We start from the raw sequence: 25,007 nt of genomic DNA, 5'->3' as shown, positions 1-25,007 counted from the left end.
AACTTACGATATGATGACCAATGCATGAATGGAGTCAGGCGTTGAACTCAGACAAAATGGCGGACTGTGAAGTGGGTGATGAGGCTCGACCGGAAGGAGTTAGGCATGATGGGAAGGGGGGTTCCACGGAGAACATGTTGCTGAAGGGCACTAATAAGTTTATGATCATAGGCGGGTGCCATGTGGGCCGGTTCGTGCTAGAGATGGAACACATACTTTCCCAAGATATATATTGCCGATGTCCCGAGTGAGAAAGGGCACGGCATCCGAATCAACCACGGATAGTACGTACACCGTACATAGTACTAGTAGTTGTGTGATGATGTGCGCTATACCAGGTTAGAAAACAAGAGACTAGATACGGCAGGAACCCCTGGGGTGCGGATCCACTGAATGAGGTTACTATGTACTACTCGGTAAACGTGGTGGACTGACTGTTCTTCAGGGGGGAGACAGTGATCTAATGAATGATGAAATGGAATCGGTTAGGGGTGTAGGGGGAGGGAGTCCAGTGTCGGACTGTCCTACCTTAATGTAGGGTTCAGCCTCGTGGAGTTCAGCCTCGTCTCGTATTTCCCCACAAACATATACGCTAACCCGATACGGCTAGCATGACCTCCCAATCAGGCTGAACGGCGGCCAATCATATCGGACATGTAATCTTATTCCAGACGCGCGAGGAGTCAACCAACTCGCTTGCAACAACCGTTCATCAACCGTTCAACCACCACTCGTCCTAGTCATCTGCTCGTTTCTCGAAGCAATGGATCCTTGGGTCACGCTTTACCTAACAGCACCGCCTCAATAGTGGACATGGGGTCTGCATCGTGAAGGAGGCTTCCTTTCAACTCCATCTCCGCCCCTGTGGCGCGCAAGGGACCAACCTCCTCTGCCGTTTCGATGCAAGACAAAGCTCCTGATCTGTTTCATCTGTCTCCTCTATACCGTCCTGGCATTGAGTCCGACCATAGCGCCGTAGCGAACACCATTGGCTCTCCTCCTCGACTCAGGGGTGTTTCGTCCTGTTCTATATCGAGGTACAGCCGCTAGCCGTGGTCGCATTCACGAACTCGGCCAGTTCACATCTGTGTCCAGTGGCGCGCGCTATCAATCGACTCGCCCTCAGAATGTCTCGCACTCGGCCTCGCTAACATGATCTCGCCTGGTGACCATTCGGCAAATGTTTTCAAACTGTGAGTCTTGACTCTTTTCTCTGGCCCAACAGGTTACCCAAGTCAGATTGGAACCATGCTGCTCCCAGTACAAAGGTCTGCAAGGTCTCCCTTCACAGGAAGATTCCTCTGCTCTCCATCCTCAATCTCTCTCTGCATTGTCAGCTTGGTTTCATTTTCTCTCGTTTGTTTATAGTCTCTCGCTACCACAATCGTTTCTATCCCAAAGTCCGTCGTTATTGCAAATATCAGTCCTCTCGTTTAATCACTTACCTCGCCACCATGAGACCTGCCTTGACTGCCGGTCTTGTGGCCTCCGTCTTGCTCATGCAGCAGGCTGCCGCAACGGGCTGGGGCGATGCACCGAGTTTTTCGTGTCCTTCCAACACCGACAACAACTGCTCCATAGACCAACGAAGTGGCTTCAACTGGTCCGCTTTGCCGACGGGTGATTTCAGCAGCTATGGTGGGTTTGGGTTCAGCGGCTTCACCTGCCAGGACAGCTTCAAGTCCAGCAGCAAGAGATCGCTGCAGACTCGCTCGAACTTCCAGGTGAGTGACCACTGACCAGGTTGGCAGTTCACGCTCATAGGAGCCGTCACTGATATATGACAGTCCAAATGCATTCAAGGGAAAGTCAGCAAATCCAGCGGCAGTGGGCCATCCTTCTCCTGTGCACAAAACGACAAGTTCTCAATCACCCACCTGGATGTCTCGGTCTCTTTCGACACCGACCTCGATTTCATCTTCTCCATGCCTGATGGTTCGACCTGTAAGCATACAGCGGCCTGCCAGGCAGGGGGAACCACTGTGCAGAACACCCAGTGTGGTGGAGCCAAGTCGGTGTCGATGCAGCTGCCACCGAGCAGTGGCAAGCAAGAATGCGATGTGGGCATTCACTCTATCGGGTTTGATTGCAAATCTGCTTCCTCATCGTCGTCTACGACTTTTGCTCCCTCCACCACCGCTGCCATCAGCACGACCACAACACCCGTCGCAACAACTACGACACCTGTCACCACGACGATAGTCACTAGTGCTAGTGTCGAGATAACCACCACGACATCCCAGGTGCAGACGACGACCAGTCCAGGCGCAAGTTCCTCGACCACGACTACAACCACAACATCTGCAGGGACTTCTACTAGTAGCAGCACCACAACTACCTCTAGTGAGCAAGCATCAGCCACGACGACGACAACCACAACACCTGCAGTGACTTCTACTACCAGCAGCACCGCAACTACCTCTAGTGAGCAAGCATCAGGCACTACGACGACTACAAGCAAGTCTGAAGAAACACCTAGCACTACTGCCACCACCACCGTTGGCACCACTAATACCACGTCTGGTGAGCAGACTTCTTCCACCACAACATCTGCGCCTACTACGACCATCACCACCACCAGCCCGGTAGTTACCACTCCGGCGGCATCGACAACCACAACTGAGACTCAAACTGATGTCGTTACCACAGAGTTTGTCTTCACCACCATCTCCGTATGTCCGTTGACATTGACGCACACCACGGGCAGCGACACCGTGACCGAGGTCACCAGCACCATCTCCACCGTCACCATCACGTCCACATCCACCGTCTGCACGAAATGCAACAGTCCGCCTCCTTCGACTCTGACATCTGTCACGGTCCCTGCCTCCACTCCGACCACTACGGCCTCGGAATCGGAAACTGCAGCAGCGTCGTCCACCTCAACACTCACATCTGCAGCTCCACCCCCGCCAGAGTCTTCAGCCTCTTGTCCTCCCGTTCTTCCTAGCTGCCTGAACACCTGGCTCAGCCTTGTGCCAAAATGCTCTTCCAACAGCGACGTCAGCTGCTTCTGTCCCAGTGCCGACTTCATTGCGAACGTCCAGTCCTGTGTGGCTGCATGGGCCGGCTCCGACGACGAAATCACCGCCGCGCTGTCATACCTCGCAGGCATCTGTGCCGATTTCGTGCCTCAGAACCCAGGCATTTGCACCGGTATCCCTAAGACCATCACCTTGGTGCCCAACCCGCCCGCAGGTACCGAGACCACAACTGCCACTGGAACAGAGACGGCCACGGCCACCGCCCCGACTACGGCCACGGCCACGACGACCGTCATCACCAACGGCAACGGTCGCGGTCCTCGTCCACCGGCGGTCACGACACAGTCCCCAGCTCCCATCGCTGTGCCGGTCACCACCGTGACATTCACACTGACTCAGAGTTCCTCTGGTGGTTCCGTCATCACCACAGCCGTCACGGTCCCTCAAGTCACATTCGTCACCGCGCCACCGGCCACTACAGTGAGCGAAGGTAGTGGCGGCCCTGCAGCGCCCGGCAACGTCGGGCTCGTCCCGATGCCAGCAGCGCTTGCGACTTCGACTGCAACTGCAACTGCAATTGCCAGCCCGTCTGCAGTTGGAAGCAGTGTCGGCACTGGATGCCAGGGCGCTCAATGCAGTCCTGCTGGTGGGGCGGGGGCAACTACAGCCGTGGCTCCAACGGGCGTCGCACCTGCTGTGACGCAGACCAGCTCGATCATCGGACCTGATGTCTTTACTGGTGCAGCGTCTTGTGGATGCGGTACTGTTGGATTTGGCATGCTTGCTGGGCTGATGGGTGCTGTTGCATTCTTGTTCTGACCTTGATGAAACATCGGGGTTGGAAGCGGAAAGGGAAAGGAACAGAAGATCTCAACGAGGAAACTGCAAAAGATGCGAGACGTTGATGGGCGCAGATTGAGAGGATGGTTATGTGTGAAGTCGGAACGAGGAAAAAAGGGGAAACAGAACAAATTAAGTACGGAAGTTGATATGGAGAGAGTCTCGAGGCGGTGGTGGTAATGTTTATATAGCGAAGGCTCATACGGCCTTCGCTGCTGGCAATAGTACTATCAAAGCGGTTGCTTGCTTCTGCCACGAGGCCGATGACATGGAGATGTTCAACGTTTTAGATCGTTCCTATGCCCGCCCGTTCGCACCACTTGACCAGGCATAGGCACAAGGAGCCATGGGATGCCCCGGGAAGGATCTGACGATGATAGATGGCCGAGACTTGACACTGACTCGAAGTCCTTTTTCTGGTCGTAGAAAATGTCTGAGCGTATTGCTTGACGCCAGGAAAGGGATTCGTGGCAGTTTGACCTTATGCGTCCAGGCGTGCTGATATACAGACAAATCTATGATGTGAGGCTGTTGAGCTGCTGACTCGCCGTGGCAAGGTATACTCCGCGATCGCCACGACCTATAGGACGAGGCCCTGCCACAGGATGTTTGGAGCATTGCCAAAAATCGAAAGCGATGCTTCCAAGGGTAGATACTGATGCTGCCGGTGGGCGTTGTATCGGTTCCAGGAAGATTGCACACCGTTCTGGATGTGCTTGCTGGTGGATGACTGAGGACATTGTCTGAAGATCGGCTGTGCCAGGATATCCGGTGCAAGAGCTGCTTCGATTGATGGCAACAGGTGTATTGAGTCCCGTTATTTTGTCTTTGTACGAGGCTTGCTCACACACCTTCAATATCCAGAGAGTCCAAGAACTTGTCTGCTTGAGCCTTGGCCCTCTGCTCGGCGATCAGCTTCCGACGCTCTTCGATCTCTTTCCTTCGTTGCTCTTTTTTCTCCTCTCTTTCCTTTCGAACTCGTTCCGTCTCTTCTCTTTCCCTCTCCAGAGCCTCCATTTCTTTCTTGCGCTCTTCCGCATCCTGACTAAACGCGTAGAAGCCGGTGCCCTTGGCCCTGACCTCAGCGTGGGCATCGAAGTGTGTATCCGGAGGAGGAGTTGCAGATTTATCTCTCTTCTTCGCAAGATCGGCCATACGATCAGCGATGATCTGATCCGGATTGAAAGCCGCATGCTGGATGGTGTCGCCATGGATGACATTGGAAGGCGCGGAGGGCCTCGCGGAGAGACGCTCCTCTTCTTCGGCGAGGTTGGCTCGCATCCGCTTGAGCCTTTCTTCTCGGGCAGCTTGCGCCTTGGTGCCTTTCCGCAGCCGGCCAAACTCGTCGAAGTACTCGACCAGCTCATCTTCGTCTGTGCCAGCATCGTCCGAGCCAGAACCATCGTCATCGTCATCATCCCGCTGGCCGAGCGCTTGGGTTTCGGCCCATTTCCGATCGAAATCCACCAGCGCGCGGTCGTCGTAGCCCTCTTTGCCAATGTATTCGCCTCGCTTCATCGCATTGTATAGTCGGACCTTGTCCTCCATCTTCCTCTTGGACCGATGCAGTTCTGCCGCATCCACCGAGCCGATGTCGTCTTTGGTCTTGTGGCGCTGTTCCCCATCTTCGAGGTCGGCCGCGGACCGCTTCTTGACATTCTTATTGTGGGCTGTGAAGATGTCGGACTTGTCCTTCGAGTGTCGCGGTCGGCCTGCGGTGACCTTGGATTTGGCCGAGGACGAGCTGGAGATTAGTGACGCTAGATTCGTGGAAAATGCGAGGGACGTGGAGGATGAGATCTCTTTGGCCTTGGTCTTCGAGGCTGGCTTCACGCCGTAAAGACTGTCCGCCATGATACTGTACCTACATCTGTCGATGTTGAAGCTTGCAACGCCTTGAAGCCGGGGAACGAGACCAGGAGCCCACGGCAGTACTGTACTAGTATGGTGTGGAGATACAAGTATAAACGATTAAACCGCAGAGGAGGAAGAATGCCTTGTTAGATTCTGTATGTCGTACGTATAGGGTGCATGAAGAATAGAGTATTTTAGAGTCATTATGTAATAGAGTACTTTAGATTTACAGCCAGATCTCACGCTTTACCTGATTTGGGTTTACAAACATCGACCTTCAAATTCAACTTCGCGTCTCACTTCAACATTCAGTTCTGTGTACATTCTCACTGCTCATTGCGTGTTTAATGACGCCTAACTACCTGTATCTGTGCCGCTACATCTTTGTTGGACTCTCACGCATGCCAATATTTACGCCTTCAGCGCGTCTAAGATGGCGCCTGTCATCGCCAGAGTCTTCTCCTCTTCCAGTCGTCTTCCTACAATCTGCAGTCCGATTGGCATTCCATGGACGGCGCTCGGGTTATCTGTACAGTCAGTCTCAAATCAGTATTTTGCTGATATCGGTAGACTTTTGACGGGCAGGCCAACTCACAATTGCCGTTAATCTCCTTGTCCAGATCGCTCAGCGGCGAAAAGTCCTGCGGAATCCCGTCCTTCTCTTCCTCCACCGTGAAGCCAGAGGGGAAGTTGACGGCCGAATAGTCGAGAATATTCCAGATGGCAGTGTATCCAACATGCTTATACTTCCCATGCTCTACCGTGCTGAAAGGAGTTGTCGGACTCAGGATGCCATCGATGCCAGCGTCCGCCCATCGATCAATGTATTCCTGGCACAATTTGTTGCGTTCGAGATGCAACTGCCAGAGATCATAGCATCCCATCTCGGTGGCCTCTTCGTACGGCTTCATGTCAGGGAAGAAGGGCTCCTTGACGGGTTCAAGTGCCTTGCGACAAGATTTGCCACCATCAGCCACAAAGAAGCGAGCCTATCAAGAGAGTAAGCAACCTGGGTGTCATCCTATCGGCCAGGGACCTACCAGGATGTTCAGGGCCGTGGAGTGAGTGCTTGCATCCCAGTCCACAACCTCGTGTCCTGCTTGTCGGAGTTTTTCCACTGTTGCCTTCAAAGCCCTCTGCACAGGAGGAGTAGGAGTTACCTGCCGGTCGTTCCAGATCACACCGAGCTTCAACTTCTGCGGCAGTTTGACATCTCGCCACGGAATGGGAAGAGCTTTGGGATCTTTCAGCCAAGGCTGTGCGTCGACTACTGACTTGGTAAATACGTTCAGATCAGACAAAGTTGGTCCCATGGGCCCTGAAAGTTTTCTATCAGCATCGACTCACGTCGTCGCCGGCCACCACCACTCACCGTTGACGCTGTTGACTGATTCTTGACCAGCCAGGCCCGAGGTACACCCCCCTGTGGGAAAGCGCCCGAGTGATGGCCGCAAAGTGAAAATGCCTGTTGCAGATGCCGGAATGCGCAACGACCCACCAATATCTGTGCCAACTCCCAAGGGGCTACCATGGAACGCTAAAAGGGCGGATTCGCCTCCGGAACTTCCTCCAGGAGTAGTTGTAAGTCTCAAGGGATTCAGTGTCCTAAAATGGTCAGCTTCGACCACTGTGGACTTTTCTCCCTGGCGCTGCCTACCTTCCAAAGGTGTGGTTGACGGTCTCAGCCATCATCATCGCGGTCGGAACGTTGGTCTTGACGTAGATGACGGCTCCCAGGGATTTCAGTAGATCGACGAGGACACTGTTCTTCTGATGCGGTTTGTTGCACCAAGACACGAACCCGACCGTCGAGTCTTTGCCGACCACATTGAAGTTGTCCTTGATCGAGATAGGCAGGCCATGCAGAGGACCGACAACCGTGCCTGTCCGATTCAAAGCTTCGTCCAAGGCGTCTGCCGCTGCCAACGCCTCAGGAAACATTGTCTCGGATAAACAGTTTGTCTGTTGGATTGTAAGATTGCGCGGTCAGGCCGGACTTGTTGCTGGATGGACACTGCCTTACCAGTTGATGTGCCGCAGCAGCTCTTTTGCAGAATGCTGAGGTCACGGCCTTTGCACTCCAGGTCTTGTCTCTAACGCGCTTCAAGATCTCTGCCGACGTGCTGGAGGTGATCGCCAGCTCCTGCGGCGTAAACAATCCCGATGTCTCCGGAAATGAAGTCACATCCAGTTGCTTTTGCGATGGCAAGATGTCGGTGGGAATCAACCATTCAGCGGGGATGGACTTCATAAGAGCCGCCCGCTTGGCAGCAGCGATATCCTCCCATTCCGCTGGGGGCGAGATAGCCATCGTGCTTGCGAATCTCCCAGACTACAGGCGAAGCACAATCTTCGAATGATACAGTCTTAGCAGTGTAGGAAAGAAAGAGAGCGAAAAGCTGTGCTGGGAAGCGATCCTCGACAACTACCTTGCATATGAAGAACTACACATCAACTATTCCTCGTCCACACCTCCACCTGGGCCGTTCACTAATTAAATTGGGACTGCTCAGAACGGTGGTGAACGCCGGCCCTCCATCTCGGATCGGAAGCATGTCACCCAGGATATCATGATCCCTGTCCTGGATCGCCAGAGCCTTCGACACGACGTCTAATCAGCCCCAGAGCCGATAACGCCAGCCAGTGTCATGATCCAGACCCAGTTGGGTCCGCAAGAAATCGGGGTCGACGTGCCACTTTTGCTGTTGGCGCCGGGTTTCGGCGTCTCTCCGCTTGCCATCGACCGGACTATCATTTGCCGCCTTTACACGCCTTTCCTCGCAAAGCATAACACACATTCAATGATCCTACCACGAACCATTCTGCAATCTCGTCGCCTGACCCTTGCTCTTATCTTGCGCCGTGGTGGTCAAGTCATAGAGGAGGGTAGATGTCTGATAATGCGATAAGCCACTTTTTCGGACAAGAGCATACAGAGTCAAGAAGCCGGTTGCCGTTTGGGTGGCATGTGTCTACAATACCGACCCTCTCTGCATTATTTAGAAGCGGCCTCCCCTGTTCAATTCGCACGGAGCCGATCAGTCTCATCTCAGAGTTTGTGCCTTACTCCTGTAAACGTCCATCATCATGGCCAAGGCGTCGTCTTTCAGGGCCTACCTCAGGTCCGACAAGTCACCTGAGGAGAAGAAGTTGGTGCGCAAGGTCGACTTCTTCATCTTGACCTTCTGCTGCCTCATGTATTTCTTCAATTACCTCGACCGCTCCAACCTGACACAAGCCTATGTCTCTGGCATGAAAGAGGACCTGAACTTCAAGGGGAACCAGTTGACCCAGATCACCACCATTTTCACCTGTGGCTACATCGTGTAAGTCTGAACTGCTTCGCAGCCTGGTGATATCGAGCTAATGACCCGGAAGTGGAATGGTCCCCTGCAATCTGGCGCTCTACTACATCAAACCCAGGTTCTTCTTCCCGTCCATGTGTATTGTTTGGGCAGGCCTCACCATGGTGACGGCTGCGGCCAAGAAACCCGAACACATCATGGCCATTCGATTCTTTGTGGGAGTCGCCGAGTCCAGCACCTTCATCGGCACTCATTACATTCTGGGCTCGTGGTACACGGAAAAGGAGCTAGGCAAACGCAGCGGCATCTTCACGGCTTCTGGCCTCGCCGGTACAATGTTTGGAGGTTTCATCCAATCCGGCATCTATGGCAGCATGAATGGACTGTCGGGCTTGAGCGGCTGGAAATGGCTGTTCATCATCGACGGGATTATCACCTTGCCGGTGGCCGTCTATGGTTACTTGCTCTTCCCAGACACTCCCTCAACCACGACCGCCCCATACCTGAATGCCGAAGAACGTGCTCTGGCCATGTCAAGAGTGCCCGAGGTACCTGAGCAGAAGCCCATCTCTCTATCCTTTGTCAAACGCGTCTTCAGCTCGTGGCAGTTCTATGGATTCGTGGTACTCTGGATCATTGCCGGGGAGACCGAGAGCTTTAGCTCGAACAGTCTTCTGAACCTTTACATGAAAGCGTCCCCGGAGGAAGACTACAGCGTCTCCCAGCTCAATGACTACCCGACCGGTGTACCTGCGGTGGGCATCGTGTCCACGTTGTTCTGGGCCACCCTGACCGATTATCTCGGCGGCAAACGATACTTAGTCGCCTACTGGATTGCCATTACTGGCATCGTCACGTCGGCCATGCTTCTGTCTCCCAACGCTTCCGTCGCCACTCATTTTGGAGCATACTACTGGGCAGGCTCGGTGTACGCGTGTCAAGCCACCTTCTTTGCCTGGGCCAACGATGCTCTCAGATATGAGGAGGATTCCCTGCGGGCCATTGTCATAGCATCCATGAATCTGGGAAGCAATGCAGTCAATGCATGGTGGTCGATTATCTTCTACTCGGCAGACATGGCACCCAAGTTTACTGTAAGTCCAGCTTCCTCCGTGTTTGGCGTTTTCAACATATACTAATTGTATACAGCGAGGGATGTGGGCGATGATTGGAGTGAGCATTGCCATGGCCATTTGGACCTGTGGCCTGCAAATTGTCGAGGGGAGAGCTGCAAGAAGACGACTCGCGGCGACCGAAGAGGTCATGTCTGAGAACGTGGAGAAGCAGACGGTCGACGATTCGCAGAAGTTGTAGGATGTACTATCGTATGAGCACAATGACCGTGTGGCATTTGTGTGATAAGAGTGCTGGGAACCAAATGATATATTTTCCTCATCTTCCATCAAGAGGGACTCAGGTCTCTCACCCATCATGTTAGAGCAGTTGGTAGTACTGTACGTCGCTGTGCTCGATGATGGCTTGTATGGAAGTAGTGACTGTCATTATATGGAGACATGGAATTGCGCGTGGGCAGAAACCGCTCGTAGTAATCGAACCACAATGCTCATCGACGTCAACTTTTCCTTTTTCTCTCCTTATTAACAAAGCCTTGTAAGGTCCGGGGCACCCACGCCTCTCCTGCGACTGTAATGGAGGTGGATGAGAGGGTCAAGTTGGCTCTCGAGATGATTCCAAGTCAGTGTTGTCAGATCCAGAAGTTACTTTCGAGACATCAAGCTGATACACAACTGCGTCCATGCAGCGTGTGAGAGATGCAGAAGACTCAGGAGAAAATGCGATACGGAGCTTCCTGCCTGTCGACTGTGCAAGGCAGCCAACAAAAGATGCGAGTTCAAGGACTATGTCCTGCAAGACACTATCCCGCGCAGGTTGGGCCTCTCCCGCTCTCTCTTCCCGTACGAGGTGGCTCTATCTAAGAACATCCGCTAGCCAAGTCAAAGACCTCCTCGACAGATGGTCTGCTCTTCGACAACAAGAGGAGTCGATAAGCGCCCAAGAGTCTGAGCCCGAGCCTGGCGGTCCTGACCCTGAGTCGTCCTCGTGGCCGCCACCGCCTCAGATATTGCAGAAGCTCGACTACGATGCACATTTCCCTGCACCGTACAATGACGACAATGCCACCATCTTCTTCGGCTCGTCGTCCGCACAAGTCCTCTCTACCGAAGTCTTAGCAGTCGTCTGTCCGCAGTCGCCTTTGCTGCAACAGCCTCCTCGGCAATCAGAACGGTCCAGCTCGATGCAAGAGTACAGTCCATACTTTGGAAACGAGCCATCCAACATTGTTCCGACCAAGGCGCTCATCCTTCGACTGCTCGACATCTACGCCAGGTCGTGCATGGGTTTCTGGCCCTTTCACCTTGACTGTCTGGGGGACGATGACATTGACGTTTTCTTTCAATCGACGCAGGGACAGGTGCCCCATTCTCAGGCGTACACAAAGAGTGAAGCCCATTCAAACTTTCAGATTGGCATGATGTGCTGCATCGCCTCTGCCCACAGCTCCCGCGTCGAAGCTACGATGAGAGCGTACGAACAATTCTTCTACAGCTTCGCTTCCAAACTGACCAAGGAAGTCCTCTCTGAAGCCAGCCATGACTCACTCAGAAGCCTGATGCTGCTCGTCGTCTATCTCCTCTTCCGGCCCCAGAATGGAGATCTGTGGCTTCAATTGGAGTCTGCCTGCCGGTTGGCCATTGAGCTGGGGTATCACAGGGAGAACGCCCCTTTCACAGAGACACCTGTCCAGCGGGCACAGAGAGGTGATACTTTCTGGACCCTGTACCGCCTGGAGCATAGTGTTGCTGAGATATATGGACGGCCTTCTGACGATTTGGAGTCTATCAGTACGATTGAAATTTCCCATGTGACCGCAACTTTGACAACGTCGCCGACGCAGTCGAGACTTCTACCTTCAGCAAACCTCGCTTCTTCACTGGCCAAGTTGAGCCGCATCCGCTCCTACATCTTCAAGACTATTTACCTACCAGCCCGCAGTGCACCAATCTTCATCGACGATCCTTACTACCGAACGCAACTGCACGAGATCGAGCAATGGCGTCAGGAAGCCACAGCTGGTGTCACCGACCCTCTCGCCAGTGTGGCGTGCACAATTGCCTATAATACATCAGTCATATTTCTTTTGCAAAAGTCCCTGCTCCAAGTGCTGTCCCGTCTGGCAGAGCCGGTAATGGATACTCCAACGTTGGTCGGGGCCATAGCTGTGCAAAGCTTCGAATCGGCGGTTGAGCTGATAAGCTGCTATGAGGATTTAATTCTTTCAGAGGGGTCTTTGCCACTAGCGGACTTCCCAGTAACCTTCATCTCGGCACAGGAGGTATCTTTAGCGGCTTTGACGTTCGTCTCATGGCTCTTTTGTTCCCTCGACGGGCGTGTCAAACAGGAAGACCTCGCAGTTGGGGAAGGCAAGACCCTTATGCAGCGATCTTGGGTTTGTCGTGATGGCAGTCTGTCGATCAAGGGACAAGGACGACGATTACAACATCTATCAGCATCATGCCTCTCTCTGCTCACGTGGTACGCGATACAATGGCCAGGGATGGACGGAATGGTTGAGATCTACAGAGAAATCTCCGCCGAGGTCTTTCATGAAGCAGCTGCGAGAGGTCTTGCATGATCGGCCAGTCGACAGGAAAGGGGCAACAGATGGGAGCCCACGGCGTCTTGCCAACTTTGGGGAACTGAGTCCACTGCTAGGCACTCCATCCTGCCTTTTTGATATCGCTCAAGTCGCCCCAGACCGGGTCATGTAACGAGGAAAGACTCTGACCAGTCAAGTGTGTGGAAATATCCGTCCAAGAAGTCGAAAGTGGTTTCATCCCAGGCAAAGTCTTCGAATCTGGACAGGTCCCAGTCAAAGCCGTCGGCAGTGGCTGATGCTGTATCAACGTCCTGGGTTGTCTGTGCGCCCATGCTATCGTCCCAGGAGAGTGCTTCAAACCTTGTAGTGCCAGGATACAACAGATGGGCCAACTCTTCGTCTTGTTCAGGACTGAATGCTAGGGCAGGGTCTTGTCCTGAGACGATCGCATGAATCAGAGGAGTCAGGAGGCGGTTATAGACCTCCAAGCAGCGGGACACCTCCGGCCAGAAGTCGGAGGAGACACTCTGCAAATTCCGTGAGAACAATGCCGTCATCTCCGAGATCTCATTGGGATCAAACTTGGTAAGTATAAGTCTCGAGCCGTGTCGCAGACAAAAGAGAACAATCACCGCGGAGGCAAATGTGTGATGAGCGGCAAGCCACGGGCGGCGGAAGTAGCCAGCATGGATATCCTTACCATAGCTCAAGGCTACGGCACATGCATTCTCGAAAGCGATGAGGAGACTCCTTGCAGTTGGCTTGGGGGTCAGAGGAGAAGGTCGATGGAGGTAGGTCAGGGCATTGTGATAGGCGGTTTCCGTCCACTGGTAAGTGTCACGGTGCCTGTCGTACCATGTGCGAAGCTTTGCTTCCATTGCCGCCAGCCACTCCTCCCAAGAATCGCCGAATGGCTTTCCTCTGAAATGGACCTCCACCATGTCCGAGTGGATTTGCCGATACTCCAGCCAGTGCAGGGCGGGGGCCTTCGAGAGGATGACAGGCCGTGACGGCGCCGAATTAGGGCCGATGCACTTGTCGTCCAATACGGAAAAGTGTTCAGTGTTGATGGCAGCATCCGACAAAGAGATTGGGTATTGCAGAGCAGCGCAGACGTGCCTGTCAAGACAATAGCTCATCCAGAAAAGCCGCCTTCTCATGTCAGCTGAAAGGTCGCTTGAGGTTGATTGATCTTCTGGTTCGCGGTGTAGGCCGAGCTTGAGGCACAGTCTCATGGCAGAGCCGGACAGCATCCACACACTCGCGCATCTAGGATTGATCGTCCCATAATGCAGCATCAGCAGAATGGATTGGAGCTCGGCCAACTCAGAAGGGAATACGGCTGCATTGGACGAATGCTTGATGCCATCCTGGAAAAGGCTCTCAGAGAATGCCATTCGCTGTGGACCATGACCGCTCGAAGCGCTCCCCAACGAGGCTGACACTGCAAGGATAATATGCACCATGAGAAAATCGTAGTCGGGAGCGATCGAAGTGAGTCCGTCATCATGGATGAGCCGAAGGACCCTTCTGACTTGACGCCACAACGTCGGCTCATGCACAATAGGCAGAAGGGAGTGGACTTTATCCACAAACACTTGCACCAGTGTCCTCACGATGCGAGGTGGCATAGCAGCCAGATTCTTGATACTGATCAGCCCCTGGGTCTGCTCGGTGACGGATGAAGACGGCCCTCTGTCAACATCAGTCCGAGTCCCACTCGAGGCAAAGACTCGAGAAGAAGTCAACCCCATCGTATTACGTGGTATCTTGCGTGCCGAGGATTGCTCAGGAGTCATAGACCTGATTGTCTTCTGAATACTCTGACACTGCCGAGCCCGCGCCCGAGCTGCATCAAGCTGCAGGTTCGGTGGACGTCGGTATTCTGGCGACGACGGGGTTGGTAAGGCATCGCGCTTGAGGCTCGCGGTCACCACCGTTCTCGACGAGCTCTGAATTGCCGGTTTGCTGTTGCGCCACGATTGATGGACAGCTGTGGAGTTTTGTAATGCCAGCTCGATTCTGCTGATGTCGTCTATCAGGAACTGCGTAATGCTCCGGGGTACATCATCCACTCCATCCACGCTAGAACTTGTGCACTTGGCATAGGCCGAGACGCACTGAGAGCAGGGATTGCCTCTGTCACACTATCATCACAACGTCAACACCTCACGTTCAAAGGTGATTCCATTCTAGAAGCAGAGACTTTCTCGGGAGGACTCACTTTGATCTTCTTCTCGCGGCAACGAGCACACGATAGAGATGCGCGCTGACAGCCTACCACCTTCCGAGGCATCAAACACCGCTGCACACGTCAACCGGTGTCCCCTTTTCTTCTCCTGGCTTTCCCTTGGCTCGTTCAACAGCTATCTAAACGAGACCGGTGAGGAGAATTCGGCACACTTGGTGAGCACTGTTGTACGGCCATACCCGCCCCTTTCTGCAGCAGTTGATGCAATAGCTAGGCTGTCTGTGGGGTGCGAATATCACAATATCACTTTGAGGTCGAGAATGGAGTTGATATTGAAGTCGGAGCTTCGGAGATCGGCGACTGATCCTCGGATATTAGTAACTCGGACGATCGGATGGTCGGATGGTCGGAGGATCGGAGGGTCGGAGGGTCGGACAAATGCTTTGCCGTTGTCCGCTCGACATCAATGCATTTCCTCTTCACCGTCGAGGTCGATGCATCCATCTCTGGGCATTCTTGAAAACCATCGCTGCTCTTCTCATCTGTCAGGAGGCACACGAAGAGCTTCTATGGCGGCCCTGATATCCGCTACACCAATCGAAGCAGCAGAGCCGCGCCAATCGCCTGCAACTGACCCTAGGGCAAGCCGCCGGCGTCGAGAGAAACCACAACTGTCATGCGATATTTGCAGAGGGAAAAAGTGGGTTCCTCTCGTCGGTTGCTGTTGGGACTGGCAACATAGCAAGATTCTTATATTCGAGCCAGGTTGAAGTGTGATCGTCGCCAGCCTTGTCATAATTGTGCCCGGCGAGGCTTGCCAGACTCATGCATTTATGCCCAGTCCTCCACCCCAAGACCCGTACAGTCCTCCAAGTCACGCCAGACCTCGGCTCCAAATGTCCCCGATAGGGTTAAGATACTCGAAGATCAGGTTGCTTTTCTCATGGGCTCCTCGGGCATTTCGCAGCCAGCCCGTACCGAGTCTTTGCTCACGCCGTCGGTGTCTGAGACGTCTCATTCCCCGCAACAGACCTGCCCTGGCTCAGGCAACGGAGATCAGCCCATGGAACATCTCTTGGACTCTGCTGGTCTCCTCACGCAGTCCGCTGGCAGCGTGACTTACGTGGGAAATGGTCACTGGATGGCAATCTTGGAAGGTGTAAGGACCATCTGCATTCTTTGCTCTGGGAAGTGTTGCTAAGCCGAGAGTGCGAACAGATCCGTGGATTGAATGACGTCTTGACCGCCGTACCCATGCCTTCTCAGGATGCATCAGAGTCGGGCGATTGCGAAAGACCTGAGAAATCAGATATCCTCTGTCCCTTGTACAATAAACTGGACAGGCAAGATGTACTGGACGCTCTGCCCCCAAAAGCCACTGTGGATGCTCTCTTGAGGGATTTCTTCATCAACACCAGTCATGAGCCAAGTTAGTGACTTCCCTTATGTTTGGTCTTCCGGTTGCTCACAAGCCTCCACAGTGATTGTTCATGGGCCTACATTTCACCAGGAGGTAAGAGATTCAACTGTGCCCGCATCACCACAACCAAGCTCACACGAAACAGTACGCGCAGTTCTGGGCCGATCCGACCTCCACGCCGATTGCGTGGGTCGGTCTGTTGTTCGCCCTCATGTCCCTGGCAGTGAACTACCAGCAGTTTTCGCCCAACCAGTCTCCTGACCACGCAGAAGTGGAAAAGCCGGATAGCTTGGTCAAGACCTTTCGAGACAAGACCATTGAGTGCCTCCTATTGAGCAAATATACGAACGGACCTCCGTATGCCATCGAGGCTCTACTGATTCACCTATTCGGGGACTTTATTCGGGGGGACAGTACCCAGAATGTCAACGAGTTCTGGGTTCTTTGGGGCGCCATTGTCCAAATAGCGCTGAGGGCGGGTTACCATCGCGACGGTTCTCACTTCCCTACTCTTACACCTTTCCAAGCGGAGACTCGACGCAGGGTCTGGGCGATAATGGTCGAGTGGGACATGTACATCTCGGTTTCGTTCGGTCTACCACGGGCAATTCTGATGTCGCAAAGCGATACCGCGCAGCCACGCAATCTCAAGGACGAAGACCTCCATGTGGATATGGTCGAAATGCCGCCGGCCAGGCCGGAATCCGAATATACCAGAGTGCGGTACCATCTGGACATGAACCGACTGATGGGACTGTTGTCCATCATCGCGGATGCGACCAGCTCGACTACTTTGCCGCCGATGTCTGAGATTTTGAGATTGGACAATCTCCTCCTGAAGACCTACCAGTCAATATCTTCGACGTGGCCGCCGGTGGATTCGTCCTACCCACGCGACACGGTGCATGTCATATTTCTCATCCTCTTATTCCACCATGCCCAGATCGCGCTGCACCGCAAATATCTGCCGCAGGGTCGGAAGCAGGCACAGTACCGCCATTCTCGAAAGACTTGCATTGAAGCAGGATTAGCTATTCTGCACCACCAGTGGACACTGTACCTACAAACACGGGTCGGTGGACCGCTCTGCAGGCAAGGATGGAAATTGTTGACGCCATTGGTGTCGGACTTTCTGCTCGCGACGGCGATTCTGTGCGCTGAGCTCGCCATGGCTCTGGAGTCGGCAGGTTCAGGCCACGATGGCGATGCCGAGCTTCTCACCGAGAGGGACCTACAAGACCGGGTTTTCCACGCCCTCAGCAGCGCGTATGTCGTCTGGCTGTACGCGAATGATGCAGACGCCTCTCGCGAGGTCAAGACTATGGTCGCAGTTCTGGACCACCTGCTAGGCAAGGCGCAGGATGCAGGGTTTGGTGCGTGGAGGCCTTCATTGTCAGCCATTCGGCAGAGCGGTGTTGGTGGACATGAGTCGACCGGCGAACAGCATACAGTGGCTACCACGACTGGCATGGCCGTGCTGGACGAACAGCCGAGCAAGGTGCCGTACTTCGGTTTGGCCCATTTCCCGATCTGAAGCACAGTACACAGCACTGAGCACATAGTCATCGCGCCCAATACTGAGCTGGGGCTCCATGAAAGTCCGATATAACGGTGGCACGGGACATTCTTTCTTCTTCGATACCCGTGTGTACCCGGCCACCAATGAGATATATCGCTGAGGCATATTGCGGCTTGAACATTGATGAAGGAGTCCAAGTTGCCCTGGATCAGGGGCACAGAGGCACAGAGGGGGTTGTTTCTAAAACAGCGGCAGGAGACTAAATGCACCACAGTACTGCGCTTCAGCATACAATTGCCCACCGTATCTCTCCGCTCTTCCACACTGCCTATGACGCAGTGGTCAACAAAAGCTTCCATCCACGACACTTTTGAGAAATGTAACTTGATCCGATCGACTTCCGCCAACGCAACTTGCTTGACCAGAGCTGATCCTTCGACGCGGCCTGTGGTTCACAACTCGATCAAGATTATCCTCCATATTTCATAACGCGCAATGTCGTCCGAATCTCTGGCTGCGTTCCGCAAGCATGCCGGTGATGATCTCGGGAAGCTCGCGGAAGAGCACATGAAGCATGAGTGAGTCTGTCGGCCATCTACCATTTTACCTACACCTGCCCGCCCGCTCCAGTGGTACTGCACTCTGGATTTTTGTCAGTCTGTGTCCGATCCTAACAGCCGATCCCCAATCTTCCAGCCTCCGAGATTCCGACCGCGACATTCTCCAACGAGCCGCGACCAAAGCCTCCAGACATGCGCTGATCGGATCCCTGGCCGGCATCGCGCTGGGCGGGTTTCTCGCGTTCCGGCTCCGCGCGAACCGCAACGCCATGTACCAGGCGCTCAGGACCGCCGAGAAACCGACGCACGTGCGATTCGCGGACGGGCGAGAAGAGGCCATCCCCGACATCACTCCGTTGCTGAAGCCGACGCCGCTCGGCGACATCATGACCTACACCTTCTTCGGCATCGGCGGCCTGTTTCTGGGCGGCGAGACCGGCTTTCTCACGGGCATGTGGGCGGCCAAGAGGACGGTGTCGGCGGATCCCGAGGCGAAGCGGAGGATCGAGAAGGCCTTCAGGTCGTTCCGTGCCGATGTGATGAAGAAGCAGATTGAGGATCTGGAGGGCGGGGATAGTGACAGTTCCAAGGAGATTCTCTGGACTTGAAAGATACCAAGATACTACTGGAAGATGAGGGGTGATCTGTTGGTTACTGCAACAGGAAAAAGCATAAGCCAGTGTAACTGCGGTGAACGAGGGTGTAACATATGCCATTGCTTGTGGGGATTATGCATGGCCTGAATCAGAGAGTACAAAAAGGCGGATTATATGACTCAATTGAATCATTTCAAGATACACGGAGTCGACCAGCTATACATATTGCAATTTTGTCTGGTGTGCACAAACTACAACTCGTCTTCGACAAACCAGTAGTTGCGTGCAGTGGAAAATGCGTAAACGGAAGGCTGAAGGCTAGGGTGGAAGCGCAGAGGCCGGCGCAGTCTCGGCATTATTATACTTCAGCTCCCTCAACGTCTGCCCTTCTTCTTGCCCTCCTTGGGACGTCCTTTCTACGATCTCTGGCGTCCTCCTCCTCCTGCCTCCCTGAATAAGGCTTGATTTTATAACTGCCAGGCAATACCATGCTCCCAGGCCAGCCGTGAATGAGATGGGGCAAGCTGAGTGAACTGACATTTCAAGGTCTCATCTCATGGCAATGTTACAGACACATGCCAAGTCCACCTCACTACACAATTGTTCATCATGCCCCGGGCAAGGGGTTTCTTCTGAGCAAATACAGGTCAAGTCCATTTCATGGTATGTCCCCTTCTTCCCGGCGATAGTTATCTGATGCCTGTTATTTTCTCACTTCAAGTTCATCCACCTCTCATATTCCTGTGGTCCTTCGCTGCCTATTCCTCTTCATCCCCTTCATCCTATTCTTCCCCTTCTTCCCCTTCTTCCCCTTCTTCCCCTTCTTCCTATCTTTCTAACATCCGGCATTCGGCTATTCATCGTGCGCTGTTCCGTGCGACCTCTAATCTCCAGGATATTTGTTACCACAATGGCACGTCCAATCAAGGTTGTCGTCGTCGACACCGACGGCGATCTGATCCTCGATGTCGGTAAAGAGGTCAACCTGAAGACGGAGGATAAAGATGCCGGCACTTTGCCGACAAGCGCGACACCTGTACGCGTGTCCAGTAAGATCTTGACACTCTCGTCTCCCGTTTTCAAGGCCATGTTCACTGGCAAATTTCGCGAAGGATACCTTGCTCTAAGCCAGACCAACCCGCCCGTGGTGGAGCTACCTGAGGACGAGGTTCTTGCCATGCTACGATTATGTCGAATTCTTCACCATAAAGAATCACCACTCGTACAGGTTTCGTTCGCCAGCATGCACAGAGTCGCTATCGCGAGCGACAAATATCAATGTGGCAGCGCAGTGGTACCGTGGTTTCACCGACATCTGCAACTCAAGTCAAGGTACATCGGCCAGACAGACCTGGCCCACGCGGTCAACACTGCATATCTGCTTGATGATAAGGAGGCATTCTACAAGTTCTCGCAGTGCGCAACGATGTACCTTTCGGAAGCTATCAAGAACAGTCCCTTCGCGAAAGATTTTTCTCCGTCTCTACATGACAGACTGATCGGTGAGTTCCCATCCAAGCATAGTCTGCGCTGTTGCAACTACTGACATGTTATGTGTAGAATCGCTCTCCTCTCTGCGCAGCACAAAGATGCATGATCTGAACATGAATAGCCAATGGTCCATCCAGGAACTTTTCGCAGTATACGACGATAGGCTCCGGGGAGCTCGTGCCAGGATAAAAGACATGAGTGGAGATCTAATATGTCTTCCCGAAGTCTGCAAGGGTGAGGCCACCAGAGTTGGGAACTTCATTTCGTCGCTCTGTATTGTAGGACTTTGGCCGAACGAGGCCGCCAGGGAACCCAAGATGTCCCTACATGATGCCGTGTGCCTCATCCGGCGAGTGGCCTACACGCTGTGGTCCAATGGAAGGCACGGATGACCCATATGAAGAGTGCGACTCTTGTTCTATGCAATGGGCCACTCAGATCCTGGGCAAGTGTGATGCCTTCGAGGACACCATCCCTGGTGTTTGTCTCCCCTGCTTGAGAGCATCCCTTCCCGCCGCCGGCCTCACTACTCTGTGCTGCCACCAAGAAAGAAGGCCCGAACGATCACACTGGTCCTTGTCCACTACCGAGACCGAGACCGAGACCTGATGGCCAATAGACCTGACATCGATCATGGCAGTCCGCGCGAGGTGATCGACAGTTTGGGCTGGCGAAGCTAGGGCATCGGAAGGGGAGACTTTCAAGGAGAAATCGAGGCCGTGGCGTGTTATGCAGGGAGAGCTATAGGGAGAGAGAACAAGGCATTTGCAGAGGTTCTACACGATCAATGCGAGAGCCTTCTTGGTGCATGCATGCTGAGTCTATGATCACGAATCATGATTCCCAGAATAGAATTCTCACGAGCTTCAGACCAGTGCAGAGAATCCAGGCCATGCATTGTTTCATGCAGCTAGTTAGTTGCAGGACTGCTGTGATCGTTAATTTCATTGACTCTGTGATTCGAAGCCCTTTACAGCGAACATTCCGGAAGGGTCACGCTTTGCTACCAGTTAATGACAATCGACGCACGCTCCCGTATTAGACCACGTATCAGTATATAGAAGCTACATATCTGTCAGTTCTAGTAGGTCTCTGCGGCTCGATCACATCAGCGCTCTTCTCTCAAGGTAGATGGTTCCGTGAGTATTTACTCTCTGATTAGGTGAATTGGGGTTACTTTTGACTGGGCCGCTCTTGTTGTTTCAAGAGTCTGACAAAGATCTGTTTGAGCTTTTGAATATCAATGCTTAATTTTAGCAATAGCTATACCTATGTGTCTCTGTGAGGACTAGAGAGGTTCCACCTTACGACCTTAGATAGTTTCTTTATGAACCCGGGATGATCATCTCACGCCATCTCTCGTTCAGACACCATTGCCTTATCGGCCGGTCCATCAAGGCCATGTTCATTTTCGTGGTCTTCCAGTTGTGTGATCTGGGCGCCCAGTCCAGTGCAAACATGATGCTTGAATTTCCTGGTGGGGACGTCGGATTGGAACATCTCATCCAATTCTTCCAGGGAACGGCGGTTGGTCTCGGGAAGACAGAAGAAGATAAAGACAATGGCCACGACGGAGAAGGAGCCGTAGATGAAGGTGACATCACCCCCAATGGCCTTCTGGACGTAAGGGTTGACAAAGTTGATGGGGATCGAGGTGAGGAAACTGCCGACCGAGGCCAGGAAGATGGTTCGTTCTCGAAGCTGGCCGGTTCCCACCTCGCCAGTGACAATCCAGCAGCCTGGACCCCAGGTGAAGCCGTAGATGCAGTACCACAGGATCAGCATGGCAGCACATGCATTCTTGACTGGCATCGACAGATTCGAGACACTGGCGGTCGTGGTGGCGCCGCCCGTGCCCATCATGGTGGCTGCCATGCCCAGGGAACCCAGCAGGAGGGAGTTCCGACGGCCGAGTTTGTCGAAGGTGATGAAGGTGACAAAGTGGACGGCGAACGAGCATCCCGTCACCAAGACGTTGGTCTCGAAGGCGTTGGGGAATCCGAGCTGTTGCATGAAGGTGATGATGAAGTTTTGGATGAACGACACACCCTGCGCCTGCTGCAGGATCTGGACGCCCATGGCGGCGATGGTTCGTCGCCGGTTGGCTCCCTTGAAGCAGTCCAAGAGCGTGGTAGCCTTGTGCAGCTCGCGCTGCTCTTCGATCTGGAGTTTGAGCAATTGGATCTCTGTGGTGATGTTCTCTGGGTGGTTGAATAGGACTCTCATCACTTTTTCGGCCTCTTCATACCTTCCCCGGTAGACAAGGTATCTGGGCGATTCTGGGAGGAAGGGGAGGGCAATCAGGTACACCAGAGGCACGAACAACTGAACCAAGATGACAATCCTGCGGTTTCGGGTTGTCAGCTTCACTAACCCTGGAGAGTAGGGAACAGGAAAGAAATGGGACATACAGGTACTGCCATTTGTCGGTCCGATGTTGGCAGCCATAGACTGTCACACTGGCTATGAAGACGCCCAGAGAGTTGAAGAACGAATAGAGACCAAGAAAGGCACCTGCGAGAGGTCAGTCATCAAGTGACATGCCCTTGGACAGAAAGTCGAACAAACCTCGGACACGTGGTGGTGCACATTCTGAAAGGTAAGTAGGGACGACATTCGAGGCAAGCCCGATGCCGGCGTACACGACGATTCTTCCCACCACCAACTGCCAATAGGAGGTGATGGCGGTCGCTTCCAGTATGACACCCAGCAACATGAGAGCAGACAGACACATGAAGCCCGCCTTTCGGCCGAACTTGGTGGTGACGATGGGAGCGATGATACAGCCCAGGATGATGCCGGCCGAGCCTGTGCCTGTTCCGACGGAGGTCTTTTCGGAGGGCATGGCCCATGAGCCCGACGCGGCGTCGTAGGCCCCGTACTTCTTCTTGAACTGCAACAGACCCAAGGCACCACCCCACCAGCCGTTGTCGTAGCCGAAGCCCATGGATCCCACGGAAGAGGCGAGGCCGATGAGGATCAGGCGCCAGTTGAGGTCCTGGTACAAGGGCTGTTCTTTCAACTTGTCCAACATGTTGGGTGAGTTGGACTGTTCCCACTTTCTTTTCTTCTTCAATATGCCTCCTTCTTTTCTTCCTTCTCTTTTGGGAACAGAGTACGAATCCAGGGGACCCAAGGAAACCAGAATGCCAATAGAGACTGGGCAAGCACGGTGCAGCGAAGAAGGGCGTGGCCACGTACTTATACCGACCAAATACGGGGGAAGCTTTTCGGTGGAGGCCCACACTCGGCCTCTCCATGCCGTTTCTCCACGCCAACTCGCCACCGATTTTGCACCATCCGCGACGAGGACATTGGAAGACGAATGTGCGGAGAATGTGTGGGTTGTGGAGTAGCGCGAGAGCCCCTTTGAAGTTTGGGGGGATTGTGGGAGGCATGTTCTTTAACCTAATCAGGCAATCGGAGCCTCCAAGGGTTGGAAACCGACCTTAAGACACTACTGTGGTAAAGCGAGGAGCCCATGCCCCATGCTGCTGAGATTTCTATGGTGGTACACTGTACACGTAACACAGGTCATGCGACTTCTCGAGTCCACTTGGTAAACCGATGTCGTTCCGGGGTATAGACGTTCCAGATACGTGAAGGCGCTGATTCATGAATGGTCTGATACAAGAGCCAGCCCAGCCATCACATGGCGTTAAAAACATTTCTGGCTTGCAAATTGCAATTTCCACTTCCTCGTTATGCTGACGCTGACATGGACAAGATACTCAAGAAGACGTTCCATCCAAATCCGACCACAGATGCCACAACCACCCTCCACTCCACCGGTATCCAAATGAAGTTGATGAGCGCGACCCAAGGCCAGATCTTCCAGCTGGCCCATACGATCCCCAGGATCTGTGTGCGGATTTCTTCCCGGAGCGGTGCGAGTCCTCCGAGCCGTGCTCCGCGTGTACACACGAGGAATGTCAAGGCCATGATCAGCTGACCAATCGTCTGGTCGACGACAAGCTTGGTCAAGATGTTGGCCCAGTTCAGGTTCGTCGTCTTTTTGATATCCTTAGTCGGTTGCTCGCTCTGAGCTGCTTCGCCGGGCTGGGTGGTAGTGACGCGACCTTGCCTTTGGCCACTGGCCCGTTGGGAAGGGAAATTGTCTTCCAGAAAGACCTGCCACATGGACACTATTGGTGCTTGGACTAGGCCGAAGACGGCGAACTCGGCCACGCGAGTCCAGTCCACCGGTGTCCCAGCCGCTGCTGGTGAATTCCATCGCGCCGCCACTTGGGCCGTGAGGTTTGCCGCCGACTTGAGTAGCGCGGATTGAATGGTGACAGTCGTCAGCGACGGCATGGTGGGCGGTAGGAAAGAAGTGCCCGACAAGTGTTTCTGCTGGTAGCTAGATGGCAGTCAGACCATGCAGATGATTCGTGCCAGAATACGTCGATATAAGTGCACTTTCTCACAGGAGATTACAGGATGAGTTGTGCTGAAATGGCCTAAAACGGCAATATTAGGCACTGTATACTATACCATGCCTTTTCTCTCAATCAGCTTGGCCCATAGCAACAATTCTATGTAGGCAAGTGACTCGGTGTAGCATCTCTTAATTACATTTCAGACTGTTTGACTCATCTTTTAGCTATTGGGCCAGTTCACCGAGTATT

At 53.6% G+C, this 25,007-nt stretch overlaps 11 protein-coding genes across 11 annotated transcripts; 6 read left to right on the top strand and 5 right to left on the bottom strand.

The window, feature by feature from the left end:
• Window positions 1-1,454: 1,454 nt before the first annotated feature.
• Window positions 1,455-3,803, top strand: A1O1_04709 (uncharacterized protein; the record flags this gene model as incomplete). Its single annotated transcript, XM_007725598.1, has 2 exons — window positions 1,455-1,724; window positions 1,788-3,803. 2 exons carry the CDS (start codon window positions 1,455-1,457, stop codon window positions 3,801-3,803), a joined length of 2,286 nt encoding a protein of 761 aa, XP_007723788.1.
• An 864-nt stretch (window positions 3,804-4,667) lies between these two features.
• On the bottom strand, window positions 4,668-5,678 carry A1O1_04708 (uncharacterized protein; the record flags this gene model as incomplete). Its single annotated transcript, XM_007725597.1, has 1 exon — window positions 4,668-5,678. The coding sequence occupies one exon, from the start codon at window positions 5,676-5,678 to the stop codon at window positions 4,668-4,670; it is 1,011 nt and encodes a 336-aa protein (XP_007723787.1).
• A 411-nt stretch (window positions 5,679-6,089) lies between these two features.
• On the bottom strand, window positions 6,090-7,989 carry A1O1_04707 (uncharacterized protein; the record flags this gene model as incomplete). Its single annotated transcript, XM_007725596.1, has 6 exons — window positions 6,090-6,205; window positions 6,274-6,667; window positions 6,719-6,996; window positions 7,051-7,283; window positions 7,336-7,640; window positions 7,702-7,989. The coding sequence occupies 6 exons, from the start codon at window positions 7,987-7,989 to the stop codon at window positions 6,090-6,092; spliced, it is 1,614 nt and encodes a 537-aa protein (XP_007723786.1).
• A 776-nt stretch (window positions 7,990-8,765) lies between these two features.
• Window positions 8,766-10,297, top strand: A1O1_04706 (uncharacterized protein; the record flags this gene model as incomplete). Its single annotated transcript, XM_007725595.1, has 3 exons — window positions 8,766-9,004; window positions 9,057-10,077; window positions 10,133-10,297. 3 exons carry the CDS (start codon window positions 8,766-8,768, stop codon window positions 10,295-10,297), a joined length of 1,425 nt encoding a protein of 474 aa, XP_007723785.1.
• A 547-nt stretch (window positions 10,298-10,844) lies between these two features.
• On the top strand, window positions 10,845-12,638 carry A1O1_04705 (uncharacterized protein; the record flags this gene model as incomplete). Its single annotated transcript, XM_007725594.1, has 1 exon — window positions 10,845-12,638. One exon carries the CDS (start codon window positions 10,845-10,847, stop codon window positions 12,636-12,638), a length of 1,794 nt encoding a protein of 597 aa, XP_007723784.1.
• A 128-nt stretch (window positions 12,639-12,766) lies between these two features.
• Window positions 12,767-14,793, bottom strand: A1O1_04704 (uncharacterized protein; the record flags this gene model as incomplete). Its single annotated transcript, XM_007725593.1, has 2 exons — window positions 12,767-14,722; window positions 14,776-14,793. The coding sequence occupies 2 exons, from the start codon at window positions 14,791-14,793 to the stop codon at window positions 12,767-12,769; spliced, it is 1,974 nt and encodes a 657-aa protein (XP_007723783.1).
• A 943-nt stretch (window positions 14,794-15,736) lies between these two features.
• A1O1_04703 (uncharacterized protein) lies at window positions 15,737-17,747 on the top strand (the record flags this gene model as incomplete). Its single annotated transcript, XM_007725592.1, has 4 exons — window positions 15,737-15,952; window positions 16,012-16,222; window positions 16,275-16,306; window positions 16,359-17,747. 4 exons carry the CDS (start codon window positions 15,737-15,739, stop codon window positions 17,745-17,747), a joined length of 1,848 nt encoding a protein of 615 aa, XP_007723782.1.
• A 480-nt stretch (window positions 17,748-18,227) lies between these two features.
• Window positions 18,228-18,900, top strand: A1O1_04702 (uncharacterized protein; the record flags this gene model as incomplete). Its single annotated transcript, XM_007725591.1, has 2 exons — window positions 18,228-18,310; window positions 18,429-18,900. The coding sequence occupies 2 exons, from the start codon at window positions 18,228-18,230 to the stop codon at window positions 18,898-18,900; spliced, it is 555 nt and encodes a 184-aa protein (XP_007723781.1).
• An 898-nt stretch (window positions 18,901-19,798) lies between these two features.
• Window positions 19,799-20,771, top strand: A1O1_04701 (uncharacterized protein; the record flags this gene model as incomplete). Its single annotated transcript, XM_007725590.1, has 2 exons — window positions 19,799-20,390; window positions 20,449-20,771. The coding sequence occupies 2 exons, from the start codon at window positions 19,799-19,801 to the stop codon at window positions 20,769-20,771; spliced, it is 915 nt and encodes a 304-aa protein (XP_007723780.1).
• Window positions 20,772-21,726: 955 nt separating this feature from the next.
• A1O1_04700 (uncharacterized protein) lies at window positions 21,727-23,413 on the bottom strand (the record flags this gene model as incomplete). The annotated part of the gene is made up of 3 exons (XM_007725589.1): window positions 21,727-22,723; window positions 22,791-22,893; window positions 22,948-23,413. The coding sequence occupies 3 exons, from the start codon at window positions 23,411-23,413 to the stop codon at window positions 21,727-21,729; spliced, it is 1,566 nt and encodes a 521-aa protein (XP_007723779.1).
• A 668-nt stretch (window positions 23,414-24,081) lies between these two features.
• A1O1_04699 (uncharacterized protein) lies at window positions 24,082-24,693 on the bottom strand (the record flags this gene model as incomplete). Its single annotated transcript, XM_007725588.1, has 1 exon — window positions 24,082-24,693. One exon carries the CDS (start codon window positions 24,691-24,693, stop codon window positions 24,082-24,084), a length of 612 nt encoding a protein of 203 aa, XP_007723778.1.
• Between the last annotated feature and the right edge of the window lie 314 nt (window positions 24,694-25,007).

Source organism: Capronia coronata (assembly GCF_000585585.1).
Source record: "Capronia coronata CBS 617.96 chromosome Unknown acBCG-supercont1.4, whole genome shotgun sequence".
In the NCBI taxonomy this organism is placed as follows: Eukaryota; Fungi; Ascomycota; class Eurotiomycetes; order Chaetothyriales; family Herpotrichiellaceae; genus Capronia; species Capronia coronata.
Note: the sequence above shows the minus strand (reverse complement) of the source record. Positions and strands in the feature narration are given on the sequence as shown.